The 12,940-nt window shown below is 46.2% G+C and overlaps 1 protein-coding gene across 3 annotated transcripts in view; it reads left to right on the top strand.

Annotated features, from left to right (window-relative positions):
• The first annotated feature begins 533 nt into the window (after positions 1-533).
• The window catches only part of Trit1 (tRNA isopentenyltransferase 1), a 46,852-nt gene continuing 34,445 nt past the window's right edge, over positions 534-12,940 (top strand). For 2 of the 3 annotated variants that reach the window (XM_050161345.1, XM_050161344.1), the window contains exon 1: positions 535-731. In XM_050161345.1, coding sequence (XP_050017302.1) covers positions 558-731 — 174 coding nt within the window. In that variant the 5' untranslated portion in view covers positions 535-557. Of the gene's footprint in view, positions 732-12,940 lie in introns of all 3 variants that reach the window. The other variant, XR_007595250.1, reaches the window with a different exon arrangement.

Here is a 12,940-nt window from a genome sequence, read left to right as displayed (position 1 = left end):
CTGATTGTGTCTTAATGACTGTGGAATGACAATATTAGAGCCAAGCCCTTGCCTGACAACTGGACAGATCTGACTTTGAAGAATGCCAGTCTCTGAGATTAATAGCTCCAACAGAAATAGGCAAGCTGTTTTTCTCTGTCCATTTAGTCGTTATTGGTGTCTGTGCTAGGCTCGGAAGATGCCGCAAGGACCTAGTCAGAATTTGCCCCTTGTTTTTGTGAAACTAACAGCCTACAGTAGAACTCAGACAATAAACCCGAGGCCAGTTCTGCAGTTTATACTGGAATTAATGCTATTAAGAAAGTGAATTGGGTGTCTGGACGCAGTGTAGACAGAAATATTTTAGCTGGGTTACCATCTCTTTTTTGAGAAAGCAAGTCTTTGGGCTGATCCCAGCTAGTCGAAGGCAGTTACGTCATAAGCCTCCCAAGCTTGGTACCTTTGTCCGGCAGTTTCCTCCTCTTTTGCACCCGCCCTTCAGAGCCGGAGATCCGCGCCGGCGCACTGACTGTTGCCATGGGGACAGCTGCTTCGGCGCACGCGCAGTTCTCTTCAAGATGGCGGCGGCTGCTGCTGCACGAGCAGTTCCTGTGAGCTCAGGATTCCGGGGCCTGCAGCGAACGTTGCCACTTGTAGTGATTCTCGGGGCCACTGGCACTGGCAAGTCCACCCTGGCTGTGCAGCTAGGCCAGCGGCTCGGCGGCGAGATCGTCAGCGCAGATTCCATGCAGGTATGGCAGCGTGCTTGGCCCAGGGCCTGGGAACCCTGGAGGTCGCGTGCGGGCCTCTGGACTCATCGACACCCTGTCGCATGGCTGCAGTGGGTGAACCCCGGGGCTTGTGGGGATGCGGATGAAAAGAACCCACACCTGCTAGAAACCCATCCAATGGCAGACAGTGCCGACTGTATCTTGTGATCACTTCTCAGGGCCATTACTGACTTTCATAGGTATTACCAATAGTTTTGCTTATGGATAAAAATGTTGGGGCTTGGGAAGGTGAAGTGGCTTTGTGCGTGGCACATTGCAAATAAGCGGAGGAGAGGTATCTGCACGTGTAAGGTTGACATGTACCCGACGAATTTCAATAAATGAAAATTATTCCGGAACTTTTGCCATAATCTTTATTCTAGCCCGGTGAGACCAAGATAAATCAGATGCCACCTGTGAGTGGGCAGCGGACTAGGCAGGCGACCCGGATCGCAGTCAGAGGCAGCCATTGGCCGCGTGACTTCAGATTAGCAGTGCCCTTTATGTGAACATTACCTTCTTGGTAAAGTGGAGGAAATGTCATTTCCCTCAGTCACAAGGCTGCAGTGATTGAGACGTTTGAGGGTGACACCGGCGAGCCAGGGTGGCCAGCTCTGTAAAAGGTCAACGATTGTGGTAAACGTCGCCTGGAGCCGAGGATTTTTTCTTGACCCTTTTGTCCTCTTTGAGATAGGACATGCAGAAGGGATGTCGTACTCATGTCCTGTGGAAGCGTTCGTGCTGGAGAGTAGGTGACATCTTGGGGGAAGGAAGGATTACAAAAGCCGTTAGGCGTGTTTAAAGGTTCAGCAACTTACACAGTCAGTCACCGAACCTAAAGCGATGGGCACTAATCAAAAAGGGTGGTTCTTTACCCCAGTCCACCTCCTAAGGCTCCTGGTGTGGCTTCTGCCCTCATTGTTTGGCTTGTCTATGCTAAGACCAGCATATGCTAAAGTGGTAGGTAATGCAGCAACTCGTGTTGTTTGCAGCCCTTTTTGTGCCAGCTTTGGGGGGGACAAAATTTAGCTTGAATCTCAGCCTGAGTTTCCCCAATTTTGGGCTGACTTGAATAAAGATGCATTTTCTTCTTCTTCTGTAAAATAGGAAGAATAGCAATAGCATTGGGATGATTATGAAGTAGAATATATGAAGCATTTGATACAACTTAGTGTTAAAAAATATGGTAATAGTGAAAAAATATGGCCGCCATTATTTTTTGTGTGTGCAGATAAGGCCATACTCCTTATATTGTAGAATGGAAGTCTGGGTAGACATGATCCAAGGCAGAGCTAAGAAGTGGACAGGGCTATTTCCAGAGTGTTTGTAAGTGGGCAGGTTCAGGAGAATAGACTACAAGTGCTGGATTTCATGGTAAACTATTACGTGTTATAGAATTCTTGGGAAATCACTGAAGGTCAGGGAGAGTCTCTAAAGAAGGGCCGAGGCTGGGGAGGCGGCTCATTCAGTGAAGTGTCTGCTACACAGGTGTGAGGACCCCAGTTCAGATCCCCAGGACTCCTGTGAAGAAGCCAATGCTAGCATAGGGGGCTGTAAGACTGGAGGATCCTCAGAGCTCACTGGCAAGCTAGTTCAGTCTACTGGTGAGTGCTGGATTCAGTGGGAAACCCCGTCTCAAAACATAAGGTAGAGGGCAGTTGAGGAGGATGCCTGATGTTGACCTCTCTGGCCTCTACATGCATTTCTGTACGTACACATGCATGCATACACACATGCACACACAAATTCAAAAAATAAGAATGCCTAAGTAAATATGAATTTTAAAGAAGAGCCTGAAGTTGGGCAAGGTGGCATACATTGTAATCTTTGCTTTTGGCAAATTGAGGCATGAGAAATTGAGGCCTGAGAACTGCCGTAAGTTGGAGGTCAACCTGATATACATAGGAAGTTCCAGGCCAGCCAGGACTACATAGTGAGACCTTATCGGTCTACAAGAGCTAGTTCCGGGACAGGCTCCAAAGCTACAGAGAAACCCTGTCTCGAAAAAAAAAATTAAAAAAAAAGATTAAGGTTTGAAAAATAGGAAAATGTTACAGAGAAACCTTGTTTCAAAAAAAAATTAGAAAAGAAAAATGGAAAGGTATGTAACAGGAAGTAAACCAAAAGAAGTCTAAGACTGGCGGAAGAGTGTCAGTGGATAGTGAAGAGACTTCAGTAGGGCGGGATCATAGTCTTCTGCCCTGGGAGATGAGGACAGGGTCAGAGCAGTCTGTTAGGAACACTGATCTGTGAGCAGTGTGCGTAGTGGTTGGGAAGAGCCTCTGAAGGAATTCAAGTGGTCTGAATTCTAGTCTGAGCCCTGCACCTCGGAGACTTGAGTGCCTAGGGCTTCAGTGAGATGGAGCCGCACTATGCTAAGAACCATTCCAGGCCTTGTGTTCTGCAGTTCTGGGCTGGTGAAGCCTGAGTGGAGATGGTCCAGTTGAGGCAGAAAGAATGAGCCTCGTGTGGTGCAGGATTCAGGAGTTGGGGGCCTGGGAGCGTGACCAAGCTCCAAGTCAGGAAGAGTTTGCAGGACATCCAAGGTCAAGTCTGTTCGTGGCTGTTTGGGGAGTGTTGTAAACAGGAGTGTATTCCAGGACTCTGGGTTTGAGCCTCTAGCGATTTCGTATGCATCCAGCGTGTTGCGTTTCTTTGTTCAGACCGTTCTCAGAATCATCCCTCATCTATCAGACCTAGTTCCTGTCAAACACGCTTTACATAATTTTTCTTGGTTGTTTGTTTCGTTGTTTTCTTGAGATGGGAGCTTCCTCTGGAGCCCAGTCAGGCTTCACGCTGGTAGCAGTCAGGTTCAGCCTCTGGAGCACTGGCGTTAGAGGCACGAGCCTCCATGCCTGGCTAATCATTTTAACTTCTGTTAAGTTTTGAGTAATTGAGGGGTTGTGGGCTGGGAGACGGGGTGCTCTCTGTGGTGGCTGTAGTCTCAGCACTGCTTATTTATGCATAGCTGTGTTATCTAAGGGCCGCTCAGAGTTCTTCGTTTTACACTGCCCTGTAAAGCGCTCACAATGTGGTAGACCTTTCGTTTATTACAAAATAGTTCATTAAAATGGTACTTTTTTTTTCTTGTGGTGTTAAGAATTAAACCTAGGGCATGCTAGGACAGTTTATAACCATTTAGCTACACTCCTAGCTCCAAATAGCACATCTTTTGTGTGTGTACTTGTGTATGTGTGGGCGCCCGTGCACATGTGCACATGCGTGTGGCCACAGAGGGCAGCCTTTGTGTCGTCGCTAGGTGCTCTTCACTGTTTTGTTTGTTTCTGAGCTGGTCTGTCTCAGACCTCTACCACGTTCTCATCTCCCGCTCCCCTGGGTCCTTCCAGCGCTGACCCTTCCACATTCACGCCTCCCCCTTTCTTTAAATAGCTTGCTGTGTCCATTTAGTGCTGCCTGCAAGGGCATCCTACCAGTGGCCACAACCCCAAATTTCTTCCCTCCCTCAGCAAATATCACCTCAGCTAGGGTTGGAACTTCATGAGTTTCTCCTCCATCCACACTGGAATTTTGACTGCATGTGTAGGTGACCACAGGTTCTGTGAGGCCGTGAGCGCAGCAGCCATGTCGTCATGCTCAGAAGACAGCATTGTAGCCTTCTGCTCCATCCGGTTCTTCCTTCTCTCTCTGTCTCTCGTTTTCCTTTTATGTGAGTGAGTGTTTTGCTTGCATGTATGTCTGCACACCAGATGCATGCAGTGTCTGTGGAGGCCAGAAGGAATTAGATCTCTTGGAACTGGAGTTACAGATAGTTGTGAGCCACCCACCACATGGGTGCTGGAAATCGAACCTGGGTCCTCTGAAAGAGCAGCAGTGTTCTTAACCTGAACCACGCCTATCAGTCCTGTCCTTCAGCCCTGCCCCCTGCCCCGTCACTGTCCCCTGAGCTTTGTGGGGCTTGATACAGATGGCTTGTTTAGAGCTGAATAGTTGACAGTTATTTTGAACCCATCGACCAGTTAGTTACTCATGAGTCCATGCCCTGACTCCTGCCCACTGCGAAGAGGGACCCTGACCAAGCTCGAGAAAGCACTAGCTGTGGAGTGACTTGGCTGGCGCACAGTGCTGGGCTGAAAGGTGAATTTTTCAGACCCTCTGATTCCAGCAGGCTCCATTTGGTGCTATGTAGGAGGCACAAGTGGGTTCTGTGTGTAGAGAAGGGGAGGCTGTAGGTCCTTTGCTGGTGGTTCTCTCAGACCCGTGTATTCCTCCCACTGTGGCCTCTTCTGGTTCTTGGGTGCATACAGGCACATTCAGAATTGTATGTTTGTGATTAGAACATGAGGATTAAATTTCCTTTATCCTTGAGGGTTATTAATATATGAAAAACATAGAATATTTTTGATCTTTTTGAGCTGTGTTTAATTTTAGACTGTTTAATTTTGGATGTTCATGACATTTCCTCTTGGTCCCAATTGAAGAAGACTGATCTTTGATTTTTTTACTTTTAAGTGCAAATATGCGATAAAATATTCATGTCCTATTGACTGAGTGTGCAGAGTTACACCCAGTTCTGCTTTCTGTCTTTGCTCACTATTGTGCTCTGCTACAACTAGAGCGCACTTTCTAGCCAGTGAAAGGAGGGGATGCTTTTTGTTGCTGTTGTTTTGTTTTTTGAAATAGGGTTTCCTCCCAGTGTAGGCCAGGTTGGCCCCGAACTCAGTCCTTTTGTACAGCTTCTCAAATAGAAATACTATTTTAAAAAAGATTTATTTTATGTATGTAATTTTTCTTTTATGTAATGCATAAATGTATGTTTATTTTATGTATGTTTGTTTACATATATGTATTGTAGAGGCCAGGGGAGGGCATAGGATCCCCTGGAACTGGAATAGTAGATGACTGTGAGCCACCATTTGGGTGCTGGGAACTGAACTTGGGTCCTCTGCTAGAGCAAGAACGCTTAACCTTTCAGCCAGCTCTCCAACCCCTAGAGATACTTTTCAGTGCTTTCACAGAATATAATTTATAAATATGTAAACAAAATGTCTTTTTGAAGAGAAGGTCTCAAGGAGCACTTCAAACTGAGTGTGTAACTGGAGAGCCCAGAGAATGATACTGAATTCCTATTCCTCATCTTCCTTCCTCCTGCTCCTAAATGTTGGGGTTGTGGGTATGTGCTACTACATTCTCTCTCTCTCTCTCTCCCCCCCTCCCTCTCTCCCTCTCCCTCCCTCCCTTTATGATTTTTCAAGAGAGGGTTTCTCTGTGTAGATTTGGCTGTCCTGGAGTTCCCTCTGTAGACCAGCCTGGCCTCAAACTCAGAGATCCGATGCCTCTGCCTCCTGAATGCTGGGATTACAGGCATGCGCTACCATTGCTGTGGCTTTATACTCTCTAAAAAAATTAAAATTATTCTTATGATTTTATGTGTATGGGTGTTTTATCTGCATGCATCTTTGTCTATCACTTGCTTGTCTGGTAACCTGTGGAGAGCAGAAGAGGGCATTGGATCCCCTAGGACTGGAGTAACAGGTGGCTCTGAGCCACCATGTGGGTACTGAGAATCAAGGCTAGGTCCTCTTAATCAGCCAGTGCTCTTAACCACTGATCCATCTCTCTAACTCCTAGATTTTATACTCTGGAAATTAAAAACAATTATTTTCAATTTATGTGTAATAATTGTTTGTATGGATGCTTCCTATATGGGATGCCCGTGGGAGCAAGAAGGCATTAGATTCCCCAGAGCTGGTTTTCTAGGTGGTTGTGAGCTGCCATGTGGTGCTGAGAACAGAACTCATCTTCTGCTAGAGCAGTACATCTTAACTGTGTGTCATCTCTCGAGTCCCTTGATCCTCTTGTTATATCTTCCCTGTAAGTAACATAAAGTAGATATATTTAACAGTTCAGGACCTGTGCCCAAGACCTGTAGATCTGTTACTGAGCATAGTTCTCTGCTTTACATGTTGGATTTTCCTTTTTAGATGAGGCAAGGGCTGTAGGATTCAGTCACAGGGAATGAATGCTCTCAGTCATCCCTTATGGGAGTATGCTAAATTTTAATCAGGATCTAAAATGCACCTTAAGATTCATAATGTAAAGCCTGACTAGGCAGTATACAAACTGTAACAGCACTTGGGAAGCAGAAGCAGAAAGACCAGAAATTCAAGTCATTCCCAGCAATATAGTGAGTTTGAGGCCAGGACTACATGAGATCCTGTCTCAGAGAACAAACGACAGGGCCGTTGAGATGGTTTAACAATGGTGCTTGTTGCTAAGTTTGAGGACCTGAGGTTGATCCCTGGCCCCAGCATGTGGTAGGAGAGAGCTGACTTCTAAAAGTTGTCAGCTGGCTCCATACAGATTCTGTGGCACAGTACACTCTCCTTCCCCATGAGTAGAGGTTTGGGTTTTTTTTTCTTTGGTTTTTTTGAGACCTGGCTGTCTTGGTACTCACTCAGTCTACCAGGTTGACCTTGAACTCAGAGTACACCTGCCTCTTCCTCCCAAGAGCTGGAATTAAGGTGTGCGCCACCACCACCTGGTTAGTAGAGTTTTTTTTTTTTTTTTAATTACCAAAAAAGAGATTCATAATGTATATCAGATGGAATATTGAGCGGACTAGTGGTTACTGGATGTGTTCTTAGGGACTTAAGCTTGGTATAGCCAAAAAAAAAAAAAATATAGAATTTAGTATCAAGTTGGTACCCAAGATGGATGTTTATTGAGACAGAGGAGAAACTCAGTCTGTGGGGAGCCCAGACAGTGCTGGAAACCTCGTTAACAGCCGTAGATGAAAGCGAGATGCGTGGAGAGTGATAATTAGAAAGGCTTTTCAAGTTTCCAAGTAGAGTTTTAATTTATTTTTATTTGTTTATGTTTTCAGATGGGGTCTGTTGTATTGTCCAGGCTGGTATTAAATTCATGGGCTCAAGTGATCTTTCCCCTTAGCCTCCTAAGTAGCTGGACTATAGTCCCCGTGACTGTTATCTTTGCAGTTTCGTATTCCATCTAGATGTGCTCCTTGGATGTTTATGTTCAGAAATGTGCCAGTAACTAAATGAAATTTAAATAGTGTCTCGTGTAAGTCCAGATTGGCATGCATACGTGCCCGCATACACACACACAGATTGATGCCAGGCATCTTTCTTTGTGACTTTCCAGATTTTTGTTTTGTTTCTAGACAGGGTTTCTTTGTGTAGCCCAGGCTGTCCTGGAACTCACTCTGTGGACCAGCCTGGCCTTGAACTCAGAGATCTTCCTAGTGCTGGGATTAAAGGTGTGTGCCACCACTGCCTGACCCACTGCCACCTTTTACAAGCAACTTTTCTAGGGAAGACTTTTTGATACGCATTGAATAAATATTTTAATAGCACAGCTTATGCCATTAAATACTTGTACTTCAGCTGAGGCAGGAGGATTCCCATGAGTATGAAGCCAGCCTGGGGAGAAAGAAGGGAGTGCTGAAGTTCAGCCCTGAGGTAATAGCAGCATACTGCTAAGGGTTACAGGTCTGAAGTGGGCGTTTGTGCTGAGAGCCTGATGAGCAATGACTTGAGCATCTGCAGGGCCTGCCTCACTCTGGTTTAGGCCTGAGATTTGTGGGCTGGGGTGTCAGAGCGATTCTTTGAGGGTCCCTCCTGTGCTTTTCGGTGTGGCTCTTTCAGAAGTGACCCTTTGTACTGATAGTAGTGTGATTTTTCCAAATCTCAATTGATTCTCAGTGTATAGAAACATATTCTCACTCAGCAATGAGGGTCAGGATTCAAGGGGAGGCCAGTAACACAATCCTTGCTTTCCAGCATGGAAAAACTGACGTGCAGGAAGATTAAAGAGCCGCCCAGAGCTCATACCGCAAGACATCTGCGCGCCTGGGAACTGGATCTGGTAGAGTCTGCCGCAGTGCGGGAAGATGATCCTGAAGGGCTTCCTTTCAGTCTGGGTTGTCATCTTGGCGTGCAAATCCAAGGCAGAGTGCATTGCCTTCAGTGACCGCGAGACCTGAAGGCGGTCGCCGAGCGTGTACACTGCCTTCTTGAAAACGGAGACCGCCAGGTGTATGCTCAGAGGAGATAAAGCATTCTGTTTGGGTTTGTAGAGAGGAAATGTCTCTAGTGCTTCAGTTCTTCGGGTCCTGGGAGAAGTGCTGTCAGACATAGGCGCCCAGTTCCCTTTGTGTTTTCCCAGAGCTACAGGAGAGAGGCAGAGCGGCTAGTCAGCAGGCTGTGTGTCAGCTAAAAGACTGGAACTCTGTGTTCTATTCGTCTGCTTTGGGACATAATTTAGGAAGTGTTCTGTACTAAAGGACTGTCTGTCTGATAGTGCTCTAGGGAGATCTGGGAGGCATGGGGAAGGATAGGAAAGGCTTCCTAGGACTCAGATCAAAGACACAAAGACCTGTTAACCAGGAGAGACAAGTCCTGTCCAGAGGATTTCTATCACTGCCGGCGGCTGCAACCTTTAAAATGACGAAATGTGACTAGAGGCCAAAAAGGAAATTTAAAATGTTTTTGACTCGTGGAGAGAGACAGAGAGAAATGGGTTTCTAGGTCACTTGGTTTACTTCCATATTAAATAAAGTTTTATTTTGTGTAGGTTCTGCATATGTGGTCACTTTTTGCTACTACAGGGAGACCCTCCATGTTAGAAAGGAGAAGTGACTGCTGGCTGATAGAAACCACAGGGGAGAGAGCACACATGAGGCTTGAGACTGAGGTTTGTGAGCTGCCCTACAGCTTCAGTGACAGTTAAGTGTCTGAGATGGTTCGCTACCATCTAATTCCCCTGCAGAGGATCCCATGCCCTCTTCTGACCTCCTCCTGCACCAGCATACATGTGCACATACATATGTGCATGCAAAATACTCATAATCTAGAATAAATAAACCAAAACTTATTTTTTAAGAAGGAAACAGCATAACGAAGACATCACATTGTCTCCCATCTCCTTAGAAGCACGCGTCCTTCTCCACTTCAGGAATGGCTGGCAGCCCTCTGGCACACAGGATTCTTGAGGGACTGTCGTAGGAGGTGAAACTGAAAACACAGATCCTAGGAACAAATTGTTGAGCTACTTAAAAGCCATACCATGAGGTTTGGGGTATAAACAGGGAAGTGAGAGTGACCCTGGCTGAGTGGAGAGTGGGTCAGAGAGGGAGCTTGGATTCTGAGCATTCGCTTGCATGGCTGAATGAATTAGACATTTTTTTCCCTAGAATTTTTTTAGAGAACAATGATTTTGATTCATTGATAATTGAAGTCTGTTTTTAGGTTTCTTTCTCTAGCATACTTGCATTTTATTAAAGAACAAAGGCCATATAGTCCTCAGATGCTCACCCAGCTTCATCTTGACTGATCTGGAAATAGTAAAAGTCAGTCTCTGTGGATTGCGTTGGGTGGGCTACTCAGTCTAGGGGTTAGTAACCCACCCGCAATCCAGTTATTCCAGGGTCTCGGAGGGGCGCTACCTGGAAGGGAATGAGCTAAGACAGAAGAACGAGGCCAAGCAACTTTGTCAAGGCCTCAGTTTATTAGGGACGGGTTACAGTTTATATATGGTAAGGGATGAGGGGCAGGGTACGGGATCTCGCAGGCCGCGTGGTTCCGGTCACGTAGCTCGGTTACATTCAGACAGACAGGCCAGAAGTCACAAGTGGCCACACCTGGTTCCCTGGATAGCTGGAGACAAGTCTCCTTGTCAGATGCCCGGATTCTTCTGAAGCATCTTTTGGTAAGGTGTTCAGTGCCTTTTAGAGAACTGCTCTCGGAAACAGCTGTGATTTTTATTCTCCCAGCCTTCAGTGAGAATATTCCTGAGATCTCCAGTTTCCCATTGACTTTAATCCTCTCCCTAGAAACTATTCAACATTTCCATCTTCTGCGATGAGCAGGGACCAAATCAAAACTCCTGGGTGACAGCTTAGACTTTTTGTCTTTCTACTGCATCATCTTGGCCAGGGCTCTGGGTAGAGCTTTCTTTCTGGAATCTCCCAACCCCCAAGACAGGGATTCTCTGTGTAGCCCTGGCTGTCCTGGAACTTGCTCTGTAAACCAGGCTGGCCTTGAACTCAAGAGATCCTCGCTCTGCCTCCCAAGTGCTTCGATTAAAGGTGTGTACTACCACTGCCCAGCTCTTTCTAGAATTTTAATTTGTATTTCTTTCATGTGTGTGTGGCTCTCTGTGTGTGTGCTTATGTATGTGCCCCAGTGCACGTATGGGATGGGACATGGGTGGGTCTGAGGACAACCTGTGGGAGTTGGTTCTCTCCTTCCACTATGCAGGTTCTGGGGTTTGAACTCAGATCCTAAGGCTCAGTGCTAGCCACCCTTAACCTGCAGGTTTGTTTTTTAAGACAGTCTCACTCCTTTCCCCAGGATAGCCTCACATTCATAGTACTCCTGCTTCAGCCTCCAGAGTGCACGTGTCACCATTCCCAGTACCACTGTCCTGATTTTGCTGTCTTTCTACAAGCATCCTGGCCTGCTGCCATCATCCGTCCTGCTGGGATGTAAAGTTGTAATTCCTCTTCCATTCAGCGTTGGATGGTTTTGGCAGCTCATTTCTAAGGAACTTGGCCAGATGCTGTGATATAACTGAAATGAGAAGGCAGAGTAGCATGGAAAGAGAAATAGCAAGACAAATACAATTTTAGTTAAATGGTCGAAGTTCCCTCCACTGATAATAACTCGTGTTGATTATTCCTAATATAATGCAGTGAAGAAAGTATCAGCTGTCTAATTCTGAGAAACCAAAACTCAAATTGAGGGACGGTCAAGAAAAGAACTGACTCACCAAGGACATGAAGATAAAGAAAACTGAAAGCTGTCCTGACTTGAGGAGACCGACGACACACCATTAGATGCAATACGGAATCCTATACTGGATCCTGAACTGGAAAAGCAACATTCGTGGGTAAAGTCCCCATCTGTAGGTCAAGGACCAGGCTCGAGACCCGCTCCTGTCTCAGTGTATCACGGAGGTGTCGGGTGAGAGGACAAGCCGGACGAAGCCGGACAGACATTCCCTGTATTGCCGCCTGACCTGCACACATGTGTCCACACCTACGCACACACATCACACACACTCACCTACTAATAAAAAAACATTAAAAAGAAACCAAACCAACCACTAAACAATATTTAAAAAAAAAAAATCAAACAAGCAAAACTTCCCAAGCAACATTTTGGCTAAGGATGTAGCAGTCAGCAGGCAGAACGCTGACCTAGCATGAGTCCAGAGCTTGGGGTCCTTCCCCAGGACCACAGTGAACCAGATGTGGTGGCACATGCCTGGAGGTGGAGACAGAATCAGGACTGCCAGGTCAGCCTTGACTACTTAGTGAGTCTGGGGCTAGCCTGGGCTATATGAGACCCTGTTAGAAAGGAAAATATAGAATACCTATAATATATTTACTTTTTAATGAAATTTATAATGTGAAAAGTAGTCTCAGCAATTATTTCTGTGCGAACCAAAGTTACCAACTACAATACTGTGTAGTCTTATTTTAGCCGCAGAATTTAGTAGGAAGCTCCTTTTACTTTCACCTGAGTGCATGTGTGAGGGAGAGCACAAGTGTGCAAACATGCGTGCAAGAACATATGCTGGTCTTGAGCTGTTATCCTCCTGCTTCAGCTTCCCAAATACTCCTATTACCAGCGTACACCGCCACATTCAGTCCCCACTCCCCATCCTGATTTAGTTGTGGTGGACATTTGTAACCGATGGATGCTGCAGTCTATAGTTCTGGTATGTGTGTGTGGTGATGGGTCATACATGTGCCATGGCAGTCCTGTGCAGTCAGAGTCGTTTCTCATCCTTTACTTTCCTTCACCAGAGAGTTTGTTTGGTCTGCCAGGAAAGCTGGCCTCCCTGGACTGTGAGCTTGGCCTGTCTCCACTTTTCCTCCCACAGCAGGAGCTCTGAGCAGATCAAAGTGTCTGAAGATCTGTCAGGCTTGTGGGGCAAATAGTTTTACCTGCTGAGCCATCTGCCCAGCCTTGGTGGAAGGAGAACACTGACTTAGAAAAGTATTTTTGACCTCCACACAGGCACCATGGTATGGGCCCCTAAATAAATTTAAAGTTACTTTAAAAAAAATTCTAGGAGGCTGGAGAGATGACTCAGTGGTTAAGAGCACTGACTGTTCTTCCAGAGATCCTGAGTTCAGTTCCCAGCAACCAACGACACGGCTGCTCACAACCATCTGTAATGAGATCTGGCGCCCTCTTCTGACT

The sequence above is a fragment of the Alexandromys fortis genome, unplaced genomic scaffold (genome assembly GCF_014885135.2).
Source record: "Alexandromys fortis isolate MF-2015 unplaced genomic scaffold, M_Fortis_MF-2015_v1.1 scaffold_122, whole genome shotgun sequence".
NCBI lineage: Eukaryota > Metazoa > Chordata > Mammalia > Rodentia > Cricetidae > Alexandromys > Alexandromys fortis.
This window is presented reverse-complemented; position numbering and strand designations above follow the sequence as displayed.